Source organism: Oncorhynchus keta, chromosome 17 (assembly GCF_023373465.1).
Source record: "Oncorhynchus keta strain PuntledgeMale-10-30-2019 chromosome 17, Oket_V2, whole genome shotgun sequence".
In the NCBI taxonomy this organism is placed as follows: domain Eukaryota; kingdom Metazoa; phylum Chordata; class Actinopteri; order Salmoniformes; family Salmonidae; genus Oncorhynchus; species Oncorhynchus keta.
The window spans coordinates 1,746,460-1,770,897 of NC_068437.1; the positions used below are offsets into that span (position 1 = coordinate 1,746,460).

Genomic DNA, 24,438 nt, shown 5'->3' on the forward strand with positions numbered 1-24,438 from the left:
AATATGATCCTATTTGTTAATTTAGCAGCCTGACTGCTAATTTAAATAGAAATGTAACTATAATTTCAAAATAGCATTAATTTCACACTGAAGCAAATAAAATCTCTCAATGTGGTGGAAAACACTATTGAAAGGAATAGTGAATATTGTATGAATGTTTCACCAATTTGACAATGTTATAGGCAAAATGAGTGTTGTCCATGACCATGCATATATTATTTATATTCAAACACGAGATATTTCTCGTTCTGATGATATGAAGATGTAGGTGAGCTGCTCGGGAATTATCACATCGATTACAAAAAAATATTGTCACTTTTAAACATATGCTTCCTCTAATAATAGATTAACTGAAACGAAGGTATTCAACTTTGATTCTTCACACAAACAGACTGGTTGTAGATTTAAATTACAATGTTGAAAGCTTTGCTTCAGATTACTGTTCTGAAAAATGTAATTAAGGTGCTGAGATAGAACTTCCCTTCGGCTTTCCGTACCTGGTAATAACGCCCCTTTTTACAATGCGGAAGTTTGTGTTTTGCTGTCAAGTTATTTAAAGCTAGTTTGGGCTGCTTCAGATCACAGAACCTTATTCCTTCACTACACATTATTAATCAACAGATGGTAAACCATGGATCTCAGCTCGGAAGCAATACAGAAGATACTGTCAAGGGTTTGTGTCAAAGTTCAATCCTTAGTTCGTTTTGTGTGACTAGCTGGCTAGTGTTTGTTTAAATACCCCCTAACGTTACTCATACTATTGTCAATTTGATCAGCTAACTACCGATTAAACCAGCTTTATTGCAGGCTGTTCAGGCCCCTAAAGGAAGTCTGAAGTAAATAAACCACAAGTGACGTTTCCATGAAATTCAGTTGTCTCCATTTCATTGTCATTACTTAACATTGTTCTGTATCTAGCTAGCTAACTAGGCAACTAAATCGCATCATGTCATATTTTTTTATTATTATATCAGTACAAGTTTCGTGATGTTGCTATTGAGGAGCTGCAGAAAGTTCACCGGATTCATCCCGCGATGAAACCAGTAGCTGGCACATACAGTACGTTGGCTTCATCCGAATGATCACATAATGGCCCTGTGAAGAGTTTGATTGGACAGACTTCCTGTAGCTAACCATTAAAAAATAAATCGCCCGTTTCTTCTAAGCTTTCAGTGACGGCACCCAAAAAGATCTGCTGAAGTTGATTGGCAACATACCGGTGAAATATGAAGGTGAGTCTTATCTAACATGTTAGTGTTAAAGTGTACGGGTAAAGGCCTAATGAATGCCGTGGGTAAATCGTTAAACCCTAATGCAAAACGTATCTAGCGTGAACTGAGTTTATTGAGTTTCTCCATCCACTACCCAGGTTCAACACTACCACTGTTATTGTCAACCCAAGTACTGACTGATTGTAGCTGAACAATGCTCAATGCTTAAGTTAGATGGCTTTACTGTTAATGTACAGTAAGTTCTGTATTCCATGCTGTATAATTCCCAGGCCGTTCATACAACCTGCCCATCCTGCTGTGGCTGATGGACTCCTTCCCCTTCACCCCCCCTATCTGCTTGCTGAGACCAACCACCAACATGGTCATCAGGGAGGGGAAGCACGTGGACGCCAGAGGACGCATCTACCTCCCCAGCCTCCACAATTGGGACCATGTAAGAAGAGGCTCTACTACAGATACATCTGTGAGAGTTGATCACTGTTGTTTCTCTTGACGGAAAGGCAATCCATGCTGACCAAGACCTGGGCCCGTATCCACCAAGCATCTCTGAAAAGATCATAGGAATTCTGTTTTAAAACTTGTTCTAAGACAAACTCCCAGCTCAGAGTAGATTTTAGGATGATAAGACACTGCCCATACAAACTCTGAGCCAGGAGTAAAATAAACTCATAAAAGTTTCTCAGCTGGTAATCACAACAGTTTGAGGGACCGCAAGATATTGAATACACTAATCGCGATGAGGCATTGGCAGCTGTGAATACCATAGCAGGTGTTGCTTCAGACAACCACGGTAAATTACTGTCATTCAAATGTTGCAATAAATGATATTTGATATCATTTTCGCCTGACTCACGATCACATTGCCTACTCTTAATTATATAGTATGTTATATGTTGGCATGCATAACCTTTAACCAATTCTGATGGATGTTAAAATAATTTTTACAATAATTGCCATTATTATCAACACACACTTCACTCCCGTTTTAACAATTCTAAATCGCTTTACAACTGTAGGCATCAAGTCACTTGCCGATAACGTTGCATACAACGTTTGAAAGGTCTAATTTTCATCGAACACAATCTATACTGAACCAAAATATAAATGCAACATGTAAAATTTTAGGCCCGTGTTTCATGAACTAAAATAAAATATTGCAGAAATTTTCCGGATGCACAAAAAGCTTTTTTAGCTCAAATTTCGTGTGCAAATTTGTTTACATCCCTGTTAGTGAGCATTTCTCCTTTGCCAAGATAATCCATCCACCTGACAGGTGTGGCATATCAAGAAACTGATTAAACAGCATGATCATTACAAAGGCGCACCTTGTGCTGGTGACACTAAAAGGCCACTCTAAAATCTGCAATTGTGTCGCACAACACAATGCCACAGATGTTAAGTTATGAGGAATGTCCAACAGAGCTGTTGCCAGAGAATTTAATGTTAATTTCTCTACCATAAGCTGCCTCTAATGCTGTTTTAGAGAATTTAGCAGTAATGTCCAACCGGCCTCACAACCGCAGGCCACGTGTAACCACACCAGCCCAGGACCTCCACATCCGGCTTCTTCACCTGCAGGATTGTCTGAGACCAGCCAACCGGACAGCTGATGAAACTGAGGAGTATTTTGGTCTGTAATAAAGCCCTTTTGTGAGAAAAACTCATTCTCATTGGCTGGGCCTGACGCCCAAATGGATGGTCATAGCTGCGCCCCTGCCCAGTCATGAAGAATCCATACATTAGGGCCTAATTAAATTCCATTTCAATTGACTGATTTCCTTATATGAACAGAAACAGTAAACATTTTAATTGTTTCGTTTTTATATTTTTGTTCAGTATAAGTTAACATAAGCCCTAGATGCCTTCAATTGCCCAATTTAGATACATTTGTACAATGTGATGTTGCGCTCCAAATGCCTTACTTTAAATAACATGATGTAGGTATTTAGGCATATCATGTGCATATCATGTGAAATAGGCCTTGTGAAATCATTATCAAAAGCGCAAGAGATACTATTGCATGTACGGTGCATTCGGAAAGTATTCAGACCCCTTCACTTTTGTTACGTTAGCCTTATTCTAAAATGGATTAAATAGTTTCCCCCCCTCATCAATCTACAGACAATAACCCATAACGACAAAGCAAAAACAGGTTAAAATGTTTGGCAAATTTATGAAAAATAAAAACACATTTACATACGTATTAAGACCCTTTACTCAGTACTTTGTTGAAGGACCTTTTGCAACGAATTACAGCCTGGAGTCTTCTTGGGTATGACGCGACAAAGCTTGGCATACCTGTATTTGGGGAGTTTCACCCATTTATTCTCTGCAGATCCTCTCAAGCTCTGTAAGGTTGGATGGGGAGCGTCGCTGCACAGCTATTTTCAAGTCTCTCCAGAGATGTTGGATCGGGTTCAAGTCCGGCGCTGGCTGGGCCGCTCGAGGACATTCAGAGACTTGTCCCAAAGCCACTACTGCGTTGTCTTGGCTGTGTGCTATTTAGGGTCATGGTCCAGTTGGAAGGTGAACCTTCGCCCCAGTCTGAGGTCCTGAGCACTGTGAAGCAGGTTTTCATCAAGGATCTCTCTGTACTTTGCTCCGTTCATCTTTCCCTCAGTCCTGGCTAGTCTCTCAGTCCCTGACATTGAAAAATATCCCCACATCATGATGCTGGCACCACCATGCTTCACCGTAGGGATGGTATTGGCCAGGTGCTGAGAGGTGCCTGGTTTCCTCTAGATGTGACGCTTGGCATTCAGGACAAAAGTTCAATCTTGGTATCATCAGACTAGAGCATATTGTTTCTCATGGTCAGAGTCCTTTAGGTGCCTTTTTACTGAGGAGTGGCTTCCGTTTGGCCCCTTTACCATTAAGGCCTGATTGTTGGAGTGCTACAGAGATGGTTGTCCTTCTGGAAGGTTATCCCATCTCCACAGAGGAACTCTGGAGCTCTGTCAGAGTGACCATCGGGTTCTTGGACCAAGGCTCTTCTTTCCCGATTGTTCAGTTTGGCCGGGCGGAAAACACTAGGAAGAGTCTTGTCATTTGTGTTCTTGGGGACCTCAAATGTTGCAGAAATGTTTTGGTACCCTTCCCCAGATCTGTGCCTCGACACAATCCTGTCTCGGGGCTCTACATTTCTCTGACATGCACTGTCAACTGTGAGGACCTTTATATAGACAAGTGTGTGCCTTTCCAAATCATGCCCAATCAATTGAATTTATCACAGGTGGACTCCAATCAAGTTGTAGAAACATCAAGGATGATCAATGGAAAACGGGATGCACCGGAGCTCAATTTCGAGTCTCATTCATAGCAAAGGGTCTGAATACTATATAAATAAGGTATTTCTGTTTTTTATTTGTAATACATTTGCAAAAATGTCTAAACCTGTTTTCACTTCATCATTCTGGGGTTTTGTGTGTAGATTAAGAAAAAAAAAAAAATCAATTTTAGAGTAAGGCTGTAATGTAACAAAATCCTTCTCTACCTTACTGGAGGATAATATCAAAGGCCTCTGCCCTCTGGACTTCTTCTCCAATGTGTTTTGAGAAAGGAGAGGATGTGAGGAATCAAGAAAAGACGTAGTATGGACAATACATATGGAAGTCACGACGAGTGGTCCTTCTGTAGCTCAGTTGGTAGAGCATGGCGCTTGTAACGCCAGGGTAGTGGGTTCGATCCCCGGGACCACCCATACGTAGAATGTATGCACACATGACTGTAAGTCGCTTTGGATAAAAGCGTCTGCTAAATGGCATATTATATTATATTAGTGTGACTTTCATTTTTCAGCTCCTCCTCAAATGTAGCAAATTTGTGCGAGTGTCATGTTATTCATTCTTTGATGAAGCATTTTTGATGGAGTAAATTCTCATGTCATTGACTGTGACATTGACGCCTCCTCTCTCTCCCATTGTTAAAGCTGTGTGTCTTCCTCTTCAGCCCAAGTCGTCTGCAGTAGGTCTCCTGGCTGAGATGATCTCCCAGTTTGAGGAGGAGCCTCCGCTGGGCACCAAGTCCACAGGAGACAACAGAGACCCCAATGTGCTGCTGGCCTTCGTTTCCAACCTGAAGATCAATGAAGGTGGGTAAATACAGACTAGATTTAATTGCCTGGTTTGCCGGACACAGATTAAATGGTTAAAGAGCAGTGGCGAATCCAGCATTTCCAAAATGGGCTAATTCTGCACATATGGTTGGTTTGATGTTGGTATCTTAAGCCTAGTTCTTAGGACACCTCATGAGCTGTCCTAACCAGTACCTGTTAAACTCTGAGTGGTTGTTTTTGGACCCGGTACCGGGAACTCAAATCTTACTGCTGGCAATGTCAAAAGAAAATTAAGCGCATTAAGCCACTTCTTTACAAGGGGTGTAAAGCCTAACTGGCATAATTGTCACTCTTAATCTTTATAATAAAATCATTACATGCATAATCACATTTGCGGTCACTTTTGATGGTGTTTTCCCGCTAATGGAACATTTGCGTATATATCCTACTGCCTTGTACACTTATAATGTGAATATATAGCCAAATAGTTTATCAATTTTAAACTAAACATTTTGCTCTGCAGCGGGGGGGGGTTTATGCTCGTGGTTGTATTAATTTGGATCCTATCACATCCCACAACTGACCCAGACTATGTTTGGAATATTTATTTCTTGCACAGAATAGAATAGATCAATTTTTGTACTATGGGGGATAGTAGATTGACATAGGCTAGTGCTTTTGCTGTTCATTAGGCCCACTCATCTTGTTGGCTGACGAAAAGTATATGTTCTTCGAATATCTTCAATAATCCCATCGGAATTGGATAAGGATGTGTACAGTTGGGTCCCTGATGTGTCTGTCTTCGCTTGTAGCCTGTGAGAAAGACCCGGTCACGTGATGGAGAGCCATGTGAGTGAGAGGTGCTTCGGAGCAAGCAGCACTCAGGGAGAAGGGCACAACACAGCACTTCGGGCACAATGGCCACTGGCAGTAAAAGCATGGATTTTTTTTTAGGGTGCATTATGGCCACAAAGGGGATGCTGCCGTGAAATTTGAGACTGGTGAAGTGTATAGCCTGCGCAAAAAAAACAAAGCAGAACTCTCTTTTCAAATCATCATTAGTCACATCATCAATGTATTAAAAATCAAAACATGTAGCCCAAAGTTTGTAGAATAACTAAAGTTACATTTAACTCTTAAGTATATAGGAGAACCTATTTCTTTGTTAACCACTCATCACAGCATAGCCGCATGTGTGCACTTTTTCAAATCGTTTGGAGAAAATATCCTTTCTATTTTATTCAGCTTTGTTCAATTGTATTCTTAATACTATAAACTAATGCCACGCAATTCTTAGCTAATCTTGTCTGCTACATGAAAACTAGTGTAGCCCACAGCCAGATCAGGACCTAACATGAGGACAACTCAGAGTATGCTATTCTTTGCTTCTGAAATAGACTACATTTCTTCATGTCATGCTTCTTTAGACCTGTCTAATATAAATAATGGATTTATTGTGAAGGTGTAGGCTATATTATATGGATTTATTAGACTTTTTAAAATGTAGGTGTTCCAAATGTCTGCATCAGTGGCTATGTTTGGAAGCCAGGAAATGCTAAATATGTTTGCTACTTAACAGTCAATTACAGTGAGACCAACAGTTATTTGCTTGACAATCACCTGCTGACAAATGTAGTGACCTCCACAGCCCTAGGTGTGGACTCTACAAGGTGTTCGAAAGCATTCCAAAGGGATGCTGATCCATGTTGACTCAATTGCGTCCCACAGTTGTGTCAAGTTGGCTGGATGTCCTTTGGGTGGTGGAGCATTCTTGATTCACGCTTAACAATTTCCCATGTGTACAACACAGCGCTAAAGCAGCCGAAAGGTTGAGGGAGGTGAAAGCCGAAAGTTAGTTTTCATTGTTTAAAAAAAAACAAGTTTTCTTTATGATGTTGAAATAAACATTCTCCCCATATCACACATTGTACGGAACTCATAATATAATATGTGCACCGTACAATCAAGAAGCCTCATAACAAATCTTGGCAAATAAAAATGTCTTTGGTCACATTTGCGTGGGTTAAAAATATTAACCCCTCCTCTCTTCGGGGACAAATATCTTTTAGTTTTTAAAAAACTTTTTTGCTACAAAAATGAACATTTTACAAACATGGTACTTTTATATAAAGCAAGTCACATAACAATAATACATTAACAAACATAAGCTCTTTAATCCCACCTCTCAGCCCATCCCACCGATCATCATAGACCACCCTCATTTGGTTTCCATATGCCATATTTTTCAAATATGATGTTTTATATACTTTTTAAAAACCTTTCTAATTGTATAGTTTCCACAGATTGTGAGCTAAAGATGAAAACCTTATTGACTGACAATGGCTTTCCAAATCCCAACACTGCTATTTGTAAGGTTAATATTGCATGTTGCATGTTGTGATTTAATTTTTTTTTTTTTTTTACATTTCCTGAACCTGTGACCAGAAACAAGCTACATAGGGGCAATACCATAATAAATGATCTATTGATTCTGTCTCGTCACAGCAAAATCTACAGAGCTGAGATAGTTTTATATAATCATTTAAATTGAACAACTAAGTGTTGAATCAAGTGTGTTTTTGTTTGTACCAGTTCATAAACCATATGCCATGGAATTAGTACATTGCAAATCTCTTCCCATTTATTTTGCAACCTGTATGGCGCAGCCGTCAACATTTTTGTCCTCAAATGGAACTGCCAGTTCCTGTCAGCCGATTTGTATCTTTAATATATGGCAGGCAAACAAGTTACCTACCTTTTCCACTTGCCGCCTCCATTTTTGTGGTAGTGCTGCGATCAATTGGCTGTAAATTTAAATTGAGCAGATATTCCCATATATTTTCGATAACTGTGTATGTGACATACAGTTGAAGTCGGAAGTTTACATACACTTAGGTTGGAGTCATTAAAACTCATTTTTCAATCACTCCACACATTTCTTGTTAAACTGTGGGTTAGGATATCTACTTTGTGCATGACATGTCATTTTTCCAAAAATTGTTTACAGACAGATTATTTCACTGTATCACAATTCCAGTGGGTCAGAAGTTTACATACACGAAGTTGACTGTGCCTTTAAACAGCTTGGAAAATTCCAGAAAATGTCATGGCTTTAGAAGCTTCTGATAGGCTAATTGACATCATTTGAGTCAATTGGAGGTGTACCTGTGGATGTGTACCTGTGGATGTATTTCAAAGGCTTACCTTCAAAGTCAGTGCCTCTTTGCTTGACATCATGGGAAAATCAAAAGAAATCAGCCAAGACCTCAGAAGAAAATTGTAGACCTCCTCAAGTCATCCTTGGGAGCAATTTCCAAACACCCGAAGGTACCACGTTCATCTGTACAAACAATAGTATGCAAGTATAAACACCATGAGACCACGCAACCGTCATACCGCTCAGGAAGGAGACGTGTTCTGTATTCTAGAGATGAACGTACTTTGGTGCGAAAAGTGCAAATCAATCCCAGAACAACAGCAAAGGACCTTGTGAAGATGTTGGAGGAAACGGGTACAAAAGTATCTATATCCACAGTAAAACAAGTCCTGTATCGATATAACCTGAAAGGCAGCTCAGCAAGGAAGAAGCCACTGATCCAAAACCGCCATAAAAAAGCCAGACAACGGTTTGCAACTGCACATAGTAACAAAAATCATACTTTTTGGAGTATTGTCCTCTGGTCTGATGAAACAAATATAGAACTGTTTGGCCATAATGACCATTGTTATGTTTGGAGGAACAAGGGGGAGGCTTGCAAGCCGAAGAACACCATCCCAACCATGAAGCATGTGGGTGGCAGCATCATGTTCTGGGGGTGCTTTGCTGCAGGAGGGACTGGTGCACTTCACAAAATGGATGGCATCATGAGGAAAGAAAATTGTGTGAATATCTCTAGACATCAGTTAGGAAGTTAAAGCTTGGTCACAAATGGATCTTCCAAATGGACAATGACCCCCAAGCATACTTCCAAAGTTGTGGCAAAATGGCTTAAGGACAACAAAGTCAAGGTATTGGAGTGGCCATCACAAAGCCCTGATTTCAATCCCATAGAACATTTGTGGGCAGAACTGAAAAAGCGTATGCGAGCAAGGAGGCCTACAAACCTGACTCAGTTACACCAGCTCTGTCAGGAGGAATGGGCCAACATTCACCCACGTTATTATGGAAGGCTAACCAAAACGTTTAACCCAAGTTAAACAATTAAAGGCAACGCAACCAAATACTAATTGAGTGTATGTAACTTCTGACCCACTGGGAATGTAATGAAAGAAATAAAAGCTTAAATAAATCATTCTCTCTACTATTATTCTGACATTTCACATTACTAAAATAAAGTGGTGATCTTAACTGACATAAGACAGGGAATTTCTACCTGGATTAAATGTCAGGAATTGTGAAAAACAGACTAAATGTATTTGGCTAAGGTGTATGTTAACTTCCGACTTCAACTGTAACGCCTCCGTTTCAATTCATAGTATTATTAATAAATATAATACCATTTAAAAAATTTAAAAATCCACAAATGTTTTTTTATTAATCCGTTTATTTGAATTTAACCATAGCATTTGCTGTAATATTTGTTCTCTCTTTTCTGGAGGATAAAACTGAAATTGTAACCAGCTTTGTATGGCTTGTTTTAAGAAAGGGTGATACTTTAAACAAAATGCCATTTTCAATTTGTCGGAAATGTGAAGTTGTAATCCTTACAAAGGCCATTTTTTAACAGAGGATATGCTGTTCTTAAAACCCAAAATGGTTCTCCAGTAGATTATTAAATATAACTTATGTATGAGTTTTTAGTGAGAGGTTTTAAAGCTTTAATATAAAAACATTGTTGGCCCCCCAAACTCATATTCATTATATAAATAGGCACGTTTAATTTTGTCTGGCTTAGCATGATTTAAAAACGAGTCATCTGGAGTAGGCAGTGCCATTAGTTAGTAAGTAAGTAAACTGATAGGACCAAAGAGTTAATCAATGTGATTTTTCCTTAAATAGAAAACTTTTGACCTCTCCATGGTTGCAGAATCTTATCTATTTTTGCTAACTTTCTATTGAAATTAATTGTGGTAAGTTCATTTATATATATATATATATTAGATGTTATACCAAGTACCGTAATTTCCGGACTATAAGCCGCTACTTTTTCCCACACTTTGAACCTCGCGGTTTATACAATGACGCTGCTAATTTATGGATTTTTCCCGCTTTCACAAGATTCATGCCTCCGCCAAAAAACTGAGCACCGTCACATAATGTGACGTAAATCGAGCGCGCTCAAACTTCCCATCATTCTGATTACGGTAGTAATTTTGTCACCCTCATCATGGCAAAGACACGGAGAAATGCATATGATGCAGCTTTCAAGTTGAAGGCGATCGATCTGGCTGTTGGTAAAGGAAATAGAGCTGCTGACAGCGTGGAGCATTGTCAAAAAAATCCACTATCATCAACGGGATTCGAAAGGCTGGACTGCCGCGTGTTGAAGAGGGCCGCGATCCAACATCGGATGAAGCAATTCCTAGGATATTCAACTCCGCCCATTTTATTGGTAAACACAATTTTTTTTACGGTAATAACACCAATTATTTTAGGATCGTTTAGGCCTATTCCAATAGAGAACCTAGGCAGGTTTTTTAATGATATAAATCTATTCATATTTATTAAGTTTTATCTTCAGCTAATCATTCAGATTCACATCGGCTAAACAAGGCCCGCACTATTTAACAGCTTTTAGTCAAAATATACCCGACCTCTACAATTAGGCCATATCAAACAAACAAAAAACAACATTGGTATTTCTAATGTACAATCGTCAAATTGAATAAAGAGAAAAATCATAAAGAAAAAAGGTCAGCCTTACCCATCTTCGCCTTCCCCTAAAATCAAAACCTGATATTAAGTCCATATAGTCCACAGTTCCATATTGGCTGAATAGAAAAATGTTAAGTTCATCATACCCGTTCTGCATTACCATAAATCCAACCTTAGTTTATTTTTTTTAAAGTTGTTTGTGCAAAAAAATATTTTTGGTGAAAAACAAATGAATCCATATTTGCATATTTGTACTGTAATGCGGTGCAAATATGTATCTGGGACTACTTCAACAGGAAGTAGCTATCACTCACAGCCACGTTGTAATCCTCGAGTCCTTGAACATTTGGTTGTTTCCATATAAATAAACGTTCTGCTTCTCTGCTCGGAGCCTTTTGAAAGTGGGGGTACAGGGCACGTCTTCGCCACACTATTTCATGGGGAAATTGTTCAGGAGTAGAGAATGGGGTGTTCTTCAATTCCCTACCATGTTGTAACAAGGCTATTTTATTTTTTAGTCAGTTAGCATAGTTCTGATCGGACAGGGCCTTCCCTCTGCTTTGCCATCGAAACGGTGAGCCCTTTGAAAATCAGTTGTTCGTCCGTCATCTTGAGATTACGTTTCATTAACACCTTGATATTTTTTTTCCTCCGTTGACTGAGTTTGTTTTCATCTTCCTTTATTCCCATTATAACAATATTATTTTTCATACTTTGCACTTTAGATCACATAATTCCACTTTCATTGTTTTATCAAAACCGCAGCCTCTCTGTAGTGTCTTTTAGGGAGTCCACGGTAGTTTTACAATGTCTTATTTCCGCTCGTATTTCTTCCATTTAATTACTGTAATCCATTCCTGTTTTTAAGGCCTCAATCTCCCCCAGTAGCCCAGGCGATAGATCCAGTTTTTTTAACTGCTCGCTCATGCTCTATCTTCTGGAGACATAGTTATAATAACGTCACCCTCCAATGTTGAATTTAGACGGCGGCTTCCCTTCAGTTTTCTCGAGGAAAGGTCTTCTCTTGTTCACTTCGACGTATCCGTTTCTTTTTCGAGCCTATCAAAATGCTGATCAATAAATAGTTCCAGATTCTCTATATTATCTCAAATGTATTTTTTTGTAGTCAGCTAATCCTACATTTTGCGATTTGATTAATGGGACAAGCTGTGCCTACCATGTCATCACCCCTGCAGGATGAAGAGCAACTGCAGTAACTTGCAGTGGACTGCAGTCAAAATGTCATGACCTTTTGATCACACGATTTTTGTAAAGTTCATGCAGTCGACAAGTCGGACAATTTTTATCCCCAGAATGCAACACAGTTTTAAGGGCGACTTGACAAAACAATCCACTCGAATACGCCCATTGAGACAATACAAGACTTTGTTCTCACACAGTCACACAGAGTATCTGTGCATGTGCTCGGGTGCACTTCACACAGCTACAACATAATAAATAGCTAGGGGACCAAAACAGATTAAATGTTGCAAAGGTAAAAAGTTTTGATATAGGGATGGTGTCCTGGACACAGATTAAGCCTAGTCTTGGACTAAAAAGCATGCTCAACGGAGAATCTTGATTGAAAGACTACACGGCTGTGTCTGTAAAACCAGGCCCTGAAGTTTAGCCTTGCGCTTCAACACTCCTGGTTGTTGTGGAAATTGACCCACTACTACTGCTTACTTTGTGCATATACACCATCTCCCTGAGTCTACCTTTTAAACCTAACCAATGACCAGGCCAATCACCTGATTCCTGCTGCCCACAGTGTCAAGAAGTGACATCTCAAAAAACACTAACTATACAGCACCTAATTGGCTCCTAACCTCCCACATATTGGCAACTTTTAGTCCAACACCAAAACTAAAACCAAATAATATAGACGTGTTTTTATAAAACCTTTAACTAAATAAACTATTGTAAAGTGGATCTGAAAACTGAAACAAAACTGAATAAAATCTTTAAAATAATTTAAATGAAAACTAATAAAAACACAACTATATTAATGTTGCGTTGCACAAGGCCTGCGCTTTTAAAACACTGCTTTCTATGGAAAATATATATTTTAAATAATTTTGGAATAGTAATTGGAGACATATTTTATTTCAAACCTCGACTTAGAAATATCTTATTCCCCAACATGGGGAAAATTAGTGGGACAAACATTTCCGTTTTTTTTGGCATGCTCTATTTTGGGCTCTGTAGTAGTCACATTGTTTCTGAAATGTAGTATACAATATTATCCGTAGTTTACAAAATGCCACCAGAGGGCGTCAGAGTTTAAGTGGTGTCTTTTATATTGCTTTGGAGTTGTTTTGATATTTCCACACTACCTGTCAAACATTTTAGAACACCTACTCATTTCAAGGGTTTTTCTTTTCTTTTTACTATTTTCTACAATGTAGAATAATAATGAAGACATAAACTATGAAGTAACCAAAAAAGTGTTAAACTAATCAAAATATATTTGAGATTCTTCAAAGTAGCCACCCTTTGCCTTGATGACAGCCAGCTTCATGAGGTAGTCACCTGGAATGCATTTCAATTAACAGATGTGCCTTGTTAACTTCTTATGGGCAGGTGGGACAATAGCCATTGTAAATAGTGGTAGGCTGAATATTTTTGGGGGGATGGTTTGTCATCAGGGTTTCACCTGCCATATCAGTTCTGTTATACTCACAGACATAATTTAGAGTGTTTTCTATCCAAATCTACCAATTATATGCATATCCTAGCTTCTGGGCCTGAGTAACAGGCAGTTTACTTTGGGCACACTTTTCATTCGGACGTCAAAATACTGCCCCCTACCCAAGAGAGGTTAAGTTAATTTGTGAAATTTAATTCCTTTAATGCATTTGAACCAGCCGGTTGTTTTGTGACAAGGTAGGGGGGTATACAGAAGAAAATCCTATTTGGTAAAAGACCAAGTCCATATTATGGCAAGAACGTCTCAAATAAGCGAAGAGAAATGACAGCCAATCTGGATAATGTCAAGAACTTTGAAAGTTTCTTGAAACACTCCCTAAAACACTGTTGCGAGCGGGTCTGGCCCAGGTATCCTGGTATCCTGGAAGGATATAGACCTCATCCTGTCAGTTGAGGATGCCCGTTTGTTCTTTAAAAGTAATTTCCTCACCATCTTAAATAAGCATGCCCCTTTCAAATAATGTAGAACTGAGAACAGATATAGTCATTTTTTTTCTCTTTTGCACACCAGTTTTCTACTTGCACATCTTCATCTGCACATCTATCACTCCAGTGTTAATTTGCTAAATTGTAATTACTTTGTTACTATGGCCTATTTATTGCCTGACCTTCTTACTCCATTTGCTTGCACACACTGTGTATAGATTTTTCTATTGTGTTATTGACTGTACTTTTGTTTATCCTATGTGTAACTCTGTTATTTTTTGTCACACTGCTTTACTTTATCTTGGCCAGGTCGCAGTTGTAAATGAGAACTTGTTCGCAACTGTTCTACCTGGTTAAATAAAGGTGAAATACATTTTTTAAGTGCAGTCGCAAAAACCATCAAGCGCTATGATGGAACTAGCTCTAATGAGGACTGCCACAGGAATGGAAGACCCAGAGTTACCTCTGCTGCAGAGGATAAGTTATTTTAGAGTTACCAGCCTCAGAAATTGCAGCCCAAATAAATGCTTCACAGAGTTCAAGTAACAGACACATCTCAACATCAACTGTTCAGGGGGGACTGTGAATCAAGTCTTCATGTTCAAATTGCTGCAAAGAAGCCACTACTAAAGGACACCAATAATAATAAGAGACTTGCCTGGGCCAAGAAACACGAGCAATGGACATTAGACTGGTGGAAATGTGTCCTTTGGTCTGGAGTCCAACTTGGAGATTTTTGGTTCCAACCGCCGTGTCTTTGTGAGACGCGGTGTGGGAGAACGGTTGATCTCCGCATGTGTATTTCCAACCGTAAAGCACGGGTGAGAAGTTATGGCATGGGGGTGCTTTGCTGGTGACACTGTCTGATTTATTTAGAATTCAAGGCACACTTAACCAGCATATCTACCACAGCATTCTGGAGCGACATTTATTTTTCAACAGGACAATTACCCAACACCTCCAGGCTTTTACCAAGAATGAGAGTGATGGAGTGCTGCGTCAGATGACCTGGCCTCCACAATCCCCCGACCTCAACCAAATTCAGATGGTTTGGGATGTCGGACCGCAGAGTGAAGGAAAAGCAGCCAACAAGTGCTCAACATATGTGGGAAGTCCTTCAAGACTGTTGGAAAAGCATTCCAGGTGAAGCTGGTTGAGAGAATGTCAAGAGTGTGCAAAGGGTGGCTACTTAGAAGAATCTAAAATAAAAAAATATATATTATTATTATTAGTTAACACTTTTTTGCTTACTACATGATTCCATGTGTGTTATTTCGTAGTTTTGATGTCTTCACTAATAGTCTACAATGTAGAAAATAGTAAAAAATAAAGAAAAACCCTTGAATGAGTAGGTGTTCTAAAACTTTTGATAGTGTGTATATATATACGGTAGTGTATATGATCAATCCATAAATAATCTACCTACATGCAACAGTATCTCTTGTGCTTTTGACAATGATTTCACATGAGGCCTACTTCACATGATATGCCTAAATAATTATAACCACTAAGGTAATAAATAAACACATTTTTCTTTAGATTATTTAATTAACCGACATGTTATCTCTTTGAGCGCAATATCACATAATAAAATTATCCCTTATTGGGTATGCCTATAAGAATTGGGCCATTTTAAGACATCTAGAGCTTCATGTTAGATTAAAATGATTGACCTTTCAAACGTTTTTATGCAACATTATCGGGAAGTGACTTGATCGATTTGAGTTTATTAAGTGACGAGTGTGTTTGCTATAACAGTTATATCAAAAATCCACATCCGAATTTGTTAAACAAAGGTTTTGCATGACGACATTAGGCAGAAATTCAGACTTGGCAAAGTGATCGTGTCGTGAAAATTCTATCAAACCTTTTGTCGAAAGCGTGTTTCCTCATTATTATTATTATTAGTAGTAGTAGTATTATTCTCCATCATTTGCAACAATGTCAACGAGCTTCACTATCTTTTGCTGTACCTCAAACTGTCATGATTACGAGCTGAGAAACTTTTTATGAATTGATTTTACTCTTTGTCTTAACAGTGTCTTTAACCTCAACCTAAAACCTCCTCTGAGCTGCGAGAAAAAACTTTTTGTTGTTTTTTTAACAGGATTCCTAGAACCTTTTTCTGAGAAGCTTTGTGGATATGGGCCCTGGGTTTAAAACAACTTTCAATAGAGATTCTCCATTGAGCATGCTTTTCAGACCAGAATTAGGTTTAATCTGTGTCTGGGAAACCAGATTTTGTGGACATATACTGTCAGAATGCCACTTGCTGAATGGTTCATTGGGTTTAAGAAGATAAGGCTATATTTGGGCCCAGAGGATAACACACGACTGCTTTATATTACAATTATTTCCAAAGTGTATTTCTTCATTCAATGAATCCTGTCACCTACAAATTAGCGTTTTGATATTCACCAGAAACCGACAACGCAAACTCCAGATTAAGCTGCGGCTGGGTCTGATAGTTTGCCATCAATAGCCAAGCCAGCTTTCTCTAGTGATGATGTGTTACATTGCAGAATGTTTAGATTGAAATGTATAATGGTAGAACATGATCTGATTGTCTGTCATGTAGAACTGGGAAAAGCGCAATCTCTGTTTAGTAACTTTCTGTTTGCAGCATTCTGAAAGCTAAACATTTCACCTGACGTTAACACCCCTGGCTCTAACTCAAACCATGTCCTCCTATCACAGGTGGAGTACAGCATCATGATCATTTAATCAACAAAGTCACAGTCATTGGGGGCGGAGACTTGGGAATGGCATCAGTGATGAGCATTTTGGCAAAAGTATGACTGCCTTTTTTATGTTGCTTTGACACTCAAATGTTAATACCGGGTCGTGTTCATTAGGACATGCAACAGGAAACCTTTTGTGACGAGAAATTGAAATTTGTGTTTCTTATTGGACAAGTCCATGTAGTACTTATCAGTCTGCACTTTGCCCTCCCTCCAAAAGATTGCACATTTTGTCACAAAGCAGAATCAAAGGCTGATTTTTTAAAAGTGAAATGTATTTAAACCTACTTGACAAACAATCATAGGTCGCCCCGTTTGTCTGTTTTCTTGCTTTTGGTGCCATATTAACACGACCCAGGTACATTGATGTAACAAGCCTTTCTTAATCACTGTTTCTAAAGGATGCGTTTTGAGTATTGATCACCATTTCTATCCCATGTATCCTTCATAACAGTGAAGAGTTCACATATTATGTTCTCTCTCTCTCTTTGCTTTATAGGGTAAAGTGGATAGACTAGTCTTCATTGACGTAGCTGAGAGCTCCACCAAAGGTGGTAGCATGGATCTAGAGATTTTCAACTTACCGAAGGTGGAGGTATCTAAAGGTACATCTCCTATAAACTTATTTAGACACTACTTTTACCCAGTAAAGCAGCAGTGAACTGTAAACTAAGCCTGACCTATTCATCTAAACCTCAGCCTAAGTATATAGTCACGAGTTTGGACCACTGATTTACGTCTAGCGTTCCCTCCCAAAAAATTGGCACTGAGCAAATTTCAAGTCTTGTGAGCGGGAACTGCGAGCATTCTGTGCAACTTCCAGCACGCATTAATTGTGAACACAGGCTCCACCTGCTTTAAATTAGTTTCACAGTGATCAATAGGCTATTGTTGTTATTTGAGCATACTGTAGTCCTATCAGAGTGGCCTATCAACAAAACCAATTGAGAAAATGCCATAACATTTCCACATGGATATAGGTGTTGACTTCTATGATATCCCCTACAATAGCCAATGTGTGGTGTTCATTGTAGGCTTGACATAAACCATTTTAGGACTGATGTTTTAATTTTAAAGCTCAAATCACTTTGTAAAAATAAGAAATGATTTATAACACAGTTTGCCAAATATGTGACTGAAAATTGTATTGTGTAAAAAAAAAGAAATAAAAGTGGTGCGTGCATATGTATTCACCCCCTTTGCTATAATTAAGATCTGGTGCAACCAATTACCTTCAGAAGTCACATACTTATTTAAATAAAGTCCACCTGTGTGCAATCTAAGTGTCACATGATCTCAGTATATATAAACCTGTTCGGAAAGGCCCCAGAGTCTACAACACCACTAAGCAATGGGCTCCATGAAGACCAAGGAGCTCTCCAAACAAGTCAGGAACAAAGTTGTGGACAGATCAGGATTGGGTTATAAAAATTATCTGAAACATCCCACAGAGCACCATTTAAATCTATTATTAAAAAATTGAAAGAATATGGCATCATGCCAAATCTGCCAAGAGAGGCCTGCCCACCAAAACTCACGGACCAGGCAAGGAGGGAATTAATCAGAGGCAACAAAGAAACCAAAGATAACCCTGAAGGAGCTGCAAAGCTCCACAGCAGAGATTGGAGTATCTGTCCATAGGACCACTTAAGCCGTACACTCCACAGAGCTTTACGGAAGAGTGGCCAGAAAAAAAGCCATTGCTTAAAGAAAAAAATGCCAAAAGGCATGTGGGAGATTCCCCAAACATATGAAAGAAGGTACTCTGGTCAGATGAGACTAAAATGGAACTTTTTGGCCATCAAGGAAAATGCTATGTCTGGTGCAAACCCAACACCTGTCATCACCCCGTGAACACCATCCCCACAGTGAATTGCATCATGCTGTGGGGATGTTTTTCATCAGCAGGGGCTGGGAAACTGGTCAGAATTGAAGGAATGAAGGATGGCACTAAGTACAGAGAAATTATTGAGGGAGACCTGTTTCAGTCTTCCAGAGATTTGAGACTGGGTCGGAGGTTCACCTTCCAGCAGGACAATGACCCTAAGCATACTGCAAAAGCAACATTGGCAAAACTCCCAGTGGCTAGATGTGCCAAGCTTATAGAGACATACCCCAAGAGACTTGTAGCTGTAATTGCTGCAAAAGGTGGCTCCACAAAGTATTGACTTTGGGGGGGTGAATAGTTATGCACGCTCAGGTGTTCTGTTTTTTATTGTCTAATTTCTTGTTTTTTCTTTTTCTTATTTTGCATCTTCAAAGTGGTAGGTTGTGCAAATCAAATGATAAAACCCCCCCAAAAATCTATTTTAATTCCAGGTTGTAAGGCAACAAAATAGGAAAAATGCCAAGGGGGGTAAATACTTTCAGAAGCCATTGTATGTTGAAGTGTGCAGGTCCTTCTTCAAAAGGGATGTTTATTAAAGGGATGTTTATTAAAGGGATGACTATCAACGCTGGGGCTACCACTTTCCCAAAAAACGTGTGTTACGATGGGCCTTAAGATACTCCACTTTTGTTGAAGAACCGTTTGTTTTCCAATGATAGACCTGTCGGCGTCTGCCGACTCCAGTGTGATTGTGGTGACGGCGAACGCGTGGAGCAACGAGCAGTCATACGTGAGCGTGGTCCAGACCAACGTGGACATGTACCGGGGCATTATCCCAGGCCTGGTCCGCCTTAGCCCCAACGCTGTGCTGCTCATCGCCTCGCAGCCAGGTCCGAACACACACACACACCAGTCAAAAGCAGCAGAAGGCACTGAACTAGAAGCGTCATAGGAAATAAAGAAAAATTGTGATCAAATCTCATATTGGCATTGGTGTATGATTTACTATCCACAAAAAATATCTGCGAAAATTTCATAAACCCTCTGTTCTAATATCTCTGACAGTGGACATCATGGCCCATGTGGCGTGGAGACAGAGTGGCCTGCCACCATCCAGGGTGATCGGGGCGGGGTGTAACCTGGACTCTGAACGTCTCTGTCACATCCTGGACATCAGTCTCAACACACACAAACAGGCCTGGGTCATAGGAGAACTCTCAGACAACAAGGGTAAGATGGAGACAGGTCTGAGGATTTCTTTCAGTAGTGGTGGCAAAGTTAGCATGGGGGGTGGTTTGGCATGGCCAGAAGGCATGGTTACCGACCAAATGTTAGAGGCCCTACTCTTGGCCGCAGTGACAACATTTTGCGTTTTTTAAAGCTAATTTGTACACATTTTGCCAAGGCTTATGCTGTATTCTTATGCTAGATTCTCCCTGACTGTCTAGTTTTATTTTGGTAATTTGTTAGTGCTCAAAATGATCTTATAAAAATATAGATATAGCTACATTATCATTTCTACCTATTTTGTGGTTTTAGTCATTTCTAGCTGCATTATGTCACTTTTTGGACAACCTGACCAAATTCAGACATTTTAGGTGTAGGTCTGGCACTCTCATTGAAAGCAAGTCTAAGAAATTGTAAATCTGTTCTATGTGTGCTATTTCTATGTTTCGGTTTTGCATCTTTTACTTTCGGTTTTGTACGCCAACTATAAACAACTGAAAATATATTTCAGTGGTTTAGATGGTAAAATGATTCTCTACAACATTGCTTGTATTGTCACAAAATGAAATTAGGCAAACTATTGGAATTTTAGCTACCAGGAAATTGCTCCTCCATTTCTGCATATTGCACTGAAAACATTTTACCACCCTGGATCTCCCCCAATTATTTATTTTTTTGTAATCCTTTTCTTGGGATTGGTGGAAACTATTTAGAAGCAGTGGCCTACTGCCGCTAAATGAATATAGGGGAAACATTGCATACCAAACTACCAAGGCAGTATCTACTTGCAGTATCTGATGTTGTGTGTGAAGTGAATGTTTGTTATTACTCTCTGTGGAGCACAGGAGCCATTTAATGCAATATCTCTGGATATTAATGGGATTTCTATAACACGCACAATCTGTTTTTGTGTTGCAGTCCCTGTGTTGAGTAACATTTTGATGGGGGCTAGCCACCAACATCCAGAGATCGCACCCAGATCCAAAGCTACCAAACCTCTGTTAGACAGGTAAGTAACAAAAACAACAACGAGGTCTTTATCCCTCAGAGCACTGCCAAGAACTTTCCCCGGAGACTGGGGTGACTCTGATCCAAAATGGCATCACACTGACTGAAGGTGTTCCGGATACATGTTGCCCGCAGGCACAGATCTAGGATCAGCTTACCCAATCTTAATATAAAAAAGAAGACGGAACAATGATATAGCGGACCTCGTATCAGTGTCTAGGGCAGAGTGCAACTGTATTCTAATACTGCACATTTTTCCCCTATACAGTACATTTGTAAACTATTCAGATCCCTTGACTTTTTCCACATGTTGTTACGTTACAGCCTTATTATAAAATGGATGAAATATATTTTTCCCCTCAATCTACACACAGTACCCCATAATGACAAAGCGAAAACAGGTTTTTACATAAGTATTCAGACCCTTTGCTATGAGACTCAAAATTGAGCTCAGTTGCATCCTGTTTCCATTGATCATCCTTGAGATGTTTCTACAACTTGATTGGAGTCCATCTGTAGTAAATTAAATTGATTGGACATGATTTGGAAAGGCACACACCTGTCTATATAAGGTCCCATAGTTGACAGTGCATATTAGAGCAAAAACCAAGCCACGAGGTTGAAGGAATTGTCCGTAGAGCTCCGAGACAGGATTGTGTCGAGGCAGAGATCTGGGAAAGGGTACCAAAACAAGAACCCAATGGTAATTCTGATAGATCTCCAGTGTTCCTCTGTGGAGATGGGAGAACCTTCCAGAAGGACAGCCATCTCTGCAGCACTCCACCAATCAGGACTGTATGGTAGTGGCCAGAAGGAAGCCACTCCTCAGTCAACGGCACATGACAGCCCGCTTGGAGTTTGGTAAAAAGGCACCTAAAGGACTCAGACCAGGAGAAACAAGATTCTCTGATGAAACCAAGATTTAAAAAACAGGCATTAAATATCACTTTGGATGGTGTATCAATACACCCAGTCATTACAGGCGTTCTTCCTAACTCAGTTGCCAGAGAGGAAGGAAACCGCTCAGGGATTTCACCATGAGTCCAATGGTGACTTTAAAACCGTTATGGCTGTGATTGGCGAAAACAACTGATGGATCAACAACATTGTAGTTACTCCACAATGCTATAATAATTGATAGTGAAAAGAAGGAAGCCTGTACAGAATACAATTTTCCAAAACATGCATCCTGTTTGCTACAAGGCACTAAAGTAATACTTCAAAAAATGAGGTAACGCAATTCACTTTTTGTCCTGAATACAAAGTGGTATGTTTGAGTCAAATCCAAAACACACACAAATCCAATAAAACACATTACTCCATATTACTCCACACTCCATATTTTCAAGCATAGTGGTGGATGCATCATGTTATGGGTATGCTTGTAATCGTTAAGGACTGGGGAGTTTCAGGATAAAAATAAACGTAATAGAGCTAAGCACAGGCAAAATCCTAGAGAAGAACCTGGTTCAGTCTCCTTTCCACCAGATGTTTTTTTCGGGCGGAAGGCGAGTGGTTAGAGCATTGGACTAGTAACCGAAAGGTTGCAAGTTCAAATCCCGAGCTGACAAGGTACACATCTGTCGTTCTGCCCCTGAACAGGCAGTTAACCCACTGTTCCTAGGCCGTCATTGAAAATAAGAATTTGTTCTTAACTGACTTTCACTTTGACAGAGTATTTTGTGTAGATCGTTGAAAATAAATAAAATCCATTTTAATCCCACTGTGTATCAACGAAGTGGGAAAAAGTCAAGGGGTGTGAATACTTTCCTACTCTTACCGAATGGGCCAACATGGCGTTGACCAGTTTCCTGTTTTGTGCAGGGCGTTTGAGATGCTGAAGGGCCGTGGCCAACGCTCCTGGTCTGTGGGTCTGTCTATCGCTGACATCACCCACAGTATCCTGGTGGACCAGAGGAAGACTCACTCTGTCTCCACACTGGCACAGGTAACACAGCTGCACATGTAGCAGTATTGCTTCCGTCCCTCTCGCCGCCCCGAACCAGGGACCCTCTGCACACACAGACAACAGCCACCCTCGAAGCATCGTTATCCATCGCCTCCCAAATGCCGCGGCCCTTGCAGAGCAAGGGGAACAACTACTTCAAGGTCTCAGAGCGAATGACGTCACTGATTGAAACGCTATTAGCGCGCACCCCGCTAACTAGCTAGCCATTTCACATCAGTTACACACAGACTGACTGAAACGGGGAGGGACTACCTGTGCTTGTCCAATGAGAAAAGCTTATTTTTGCTTTCCATTGCAAAATGTATAAAAATCGTTTTTTGTTGCATACAATCTAGATCCCTCGAGAAACCACACTTTACTATATACACCTCAGCTCAAGTAGATGTGTATGTAGAGGGTTTTCTGAGCAAAATGCACTGCTGTCATGTTTCTCATCTTGTGCTCTGTGCCGCATCCTGTACCTGTGTTAAGTTTTGTATCCGTTTCCCTGGGAAGATCTCAATTGCATACTCCTCCCGTCCTTCTTGTCTCCTTCTCAAAACCCATTGGATATGAGAGCCAGAGGTTCGTCCTCGCTGACCTTCTCCTCCAATTGGTTTTGAGAAGGAGGTAAGGAAAGAGAGCAAGAGGAGTATGCTATTGAGTTTCTCCCTGTGTGTGTTTCAGGGCTGGGGCGGTATCGGTGCGGAGGTGTTCCTCAGCCTACCCTGTGTCCTGGGGGTGTCGGGTTCAACCCGTCTAGCCGGCGTGTCCCTGGGACAGGAAGAGGACGCCAGACTGAGGGAGAGCGTCACGTCGCTCTGTGCCCTCCTCTCACAGCTCAGGATATGATGCCCTTGTCGCGGGCAGCACAACACAGCCAATCAATCTGACTGATGAGGCCATCAGCCGATCAGCGTTCTTCAGTCCTGGGCCCTGTTTCCTAAAAGCATCTTAAGACTAGGTTAATCTTAGAACAATAGGATCCTATGGTTCTAAGCCTTAAGATGCTTTTGGGAAACCAGGTCTTAGACCTGGAAGGCAGGTTTGTTGCACCAGCCCTGTACTAATTCATCGGATTCAGCTAATCTACTAATTGTCAAGCTTTTGTTTAGTGGAATCTGTTGTTAGTGCTGGGTTGGAACCAAAGCCTGCACACACTGGCATAGATGACGAGAAAGGGTCAAGTTCAAGTGATGAAAGATTTTACTTTTTTGTAGTTTTTCAAAATAAAATGTAATCTGGTTGAATGGTGATGGTAACATTTACATGTACATTTAAGTAACTGTTCATTATTTATGAAGAAAATTGTATGCAAAGGAATCCGAAAGATGTCTTTATTATATATTTAACATCTTATTTACAGCACACCAATGCTATATTTCTGTATGCCTATCATTCCTGGACTTTTTAGAGAAGGAAATAAAAATTAACATCTTAATTGACCAAA

General features: G+C 40.0%; 1 protein-coding gene across 3 annotated transcripts; it reads left to right on the forward strand.

The window, feature by feature from the left end:
- The first annotated feature begins 444 nt into the window (after positions 1-444).
- Positions 445-24,438, forward strand: uevld (UEV and lactate/malate dehyrogenase domains). Of its 3 annotated transcripts, none has more exons than XM_035790374.2 (12): positions 461-673; positions 975-1,059; positions 1,167-1,232; positions 1,502-1,695; positions 5,181-5,322; positions 16,934-17,028; positions 17,477-17,582; positions 19,525-19,695; positions 19,871-20,035; positions 20,951-21,041; positions 22,865-22,988; positions 23,676-24,438. In XM_035790374.2, the coding sequence occupies exons 1-12, from the start codon at positions 632-634 to the stop codon at positions 23,838-23,840; spliced, it is 1,446 nt and encodes a 481-aa protein (XP_035646267.1). In that variant the 5' UTR covers positions 461-631; the 3' UTR covers positions 23,841-24,438. The 3 variants fall into 3 exon arrangements, with proteins under 3 accessions (XP_035646269.1, XP_035646267.1, XP_035646268.1); XM_035790375.2 differs by having other exon boundaries at positions 469-673; positions 1,502-1,665; XM_035790376.2 differs by lacking the exon at positions 975-1,059 and having other exon boundaries at positions 445-673.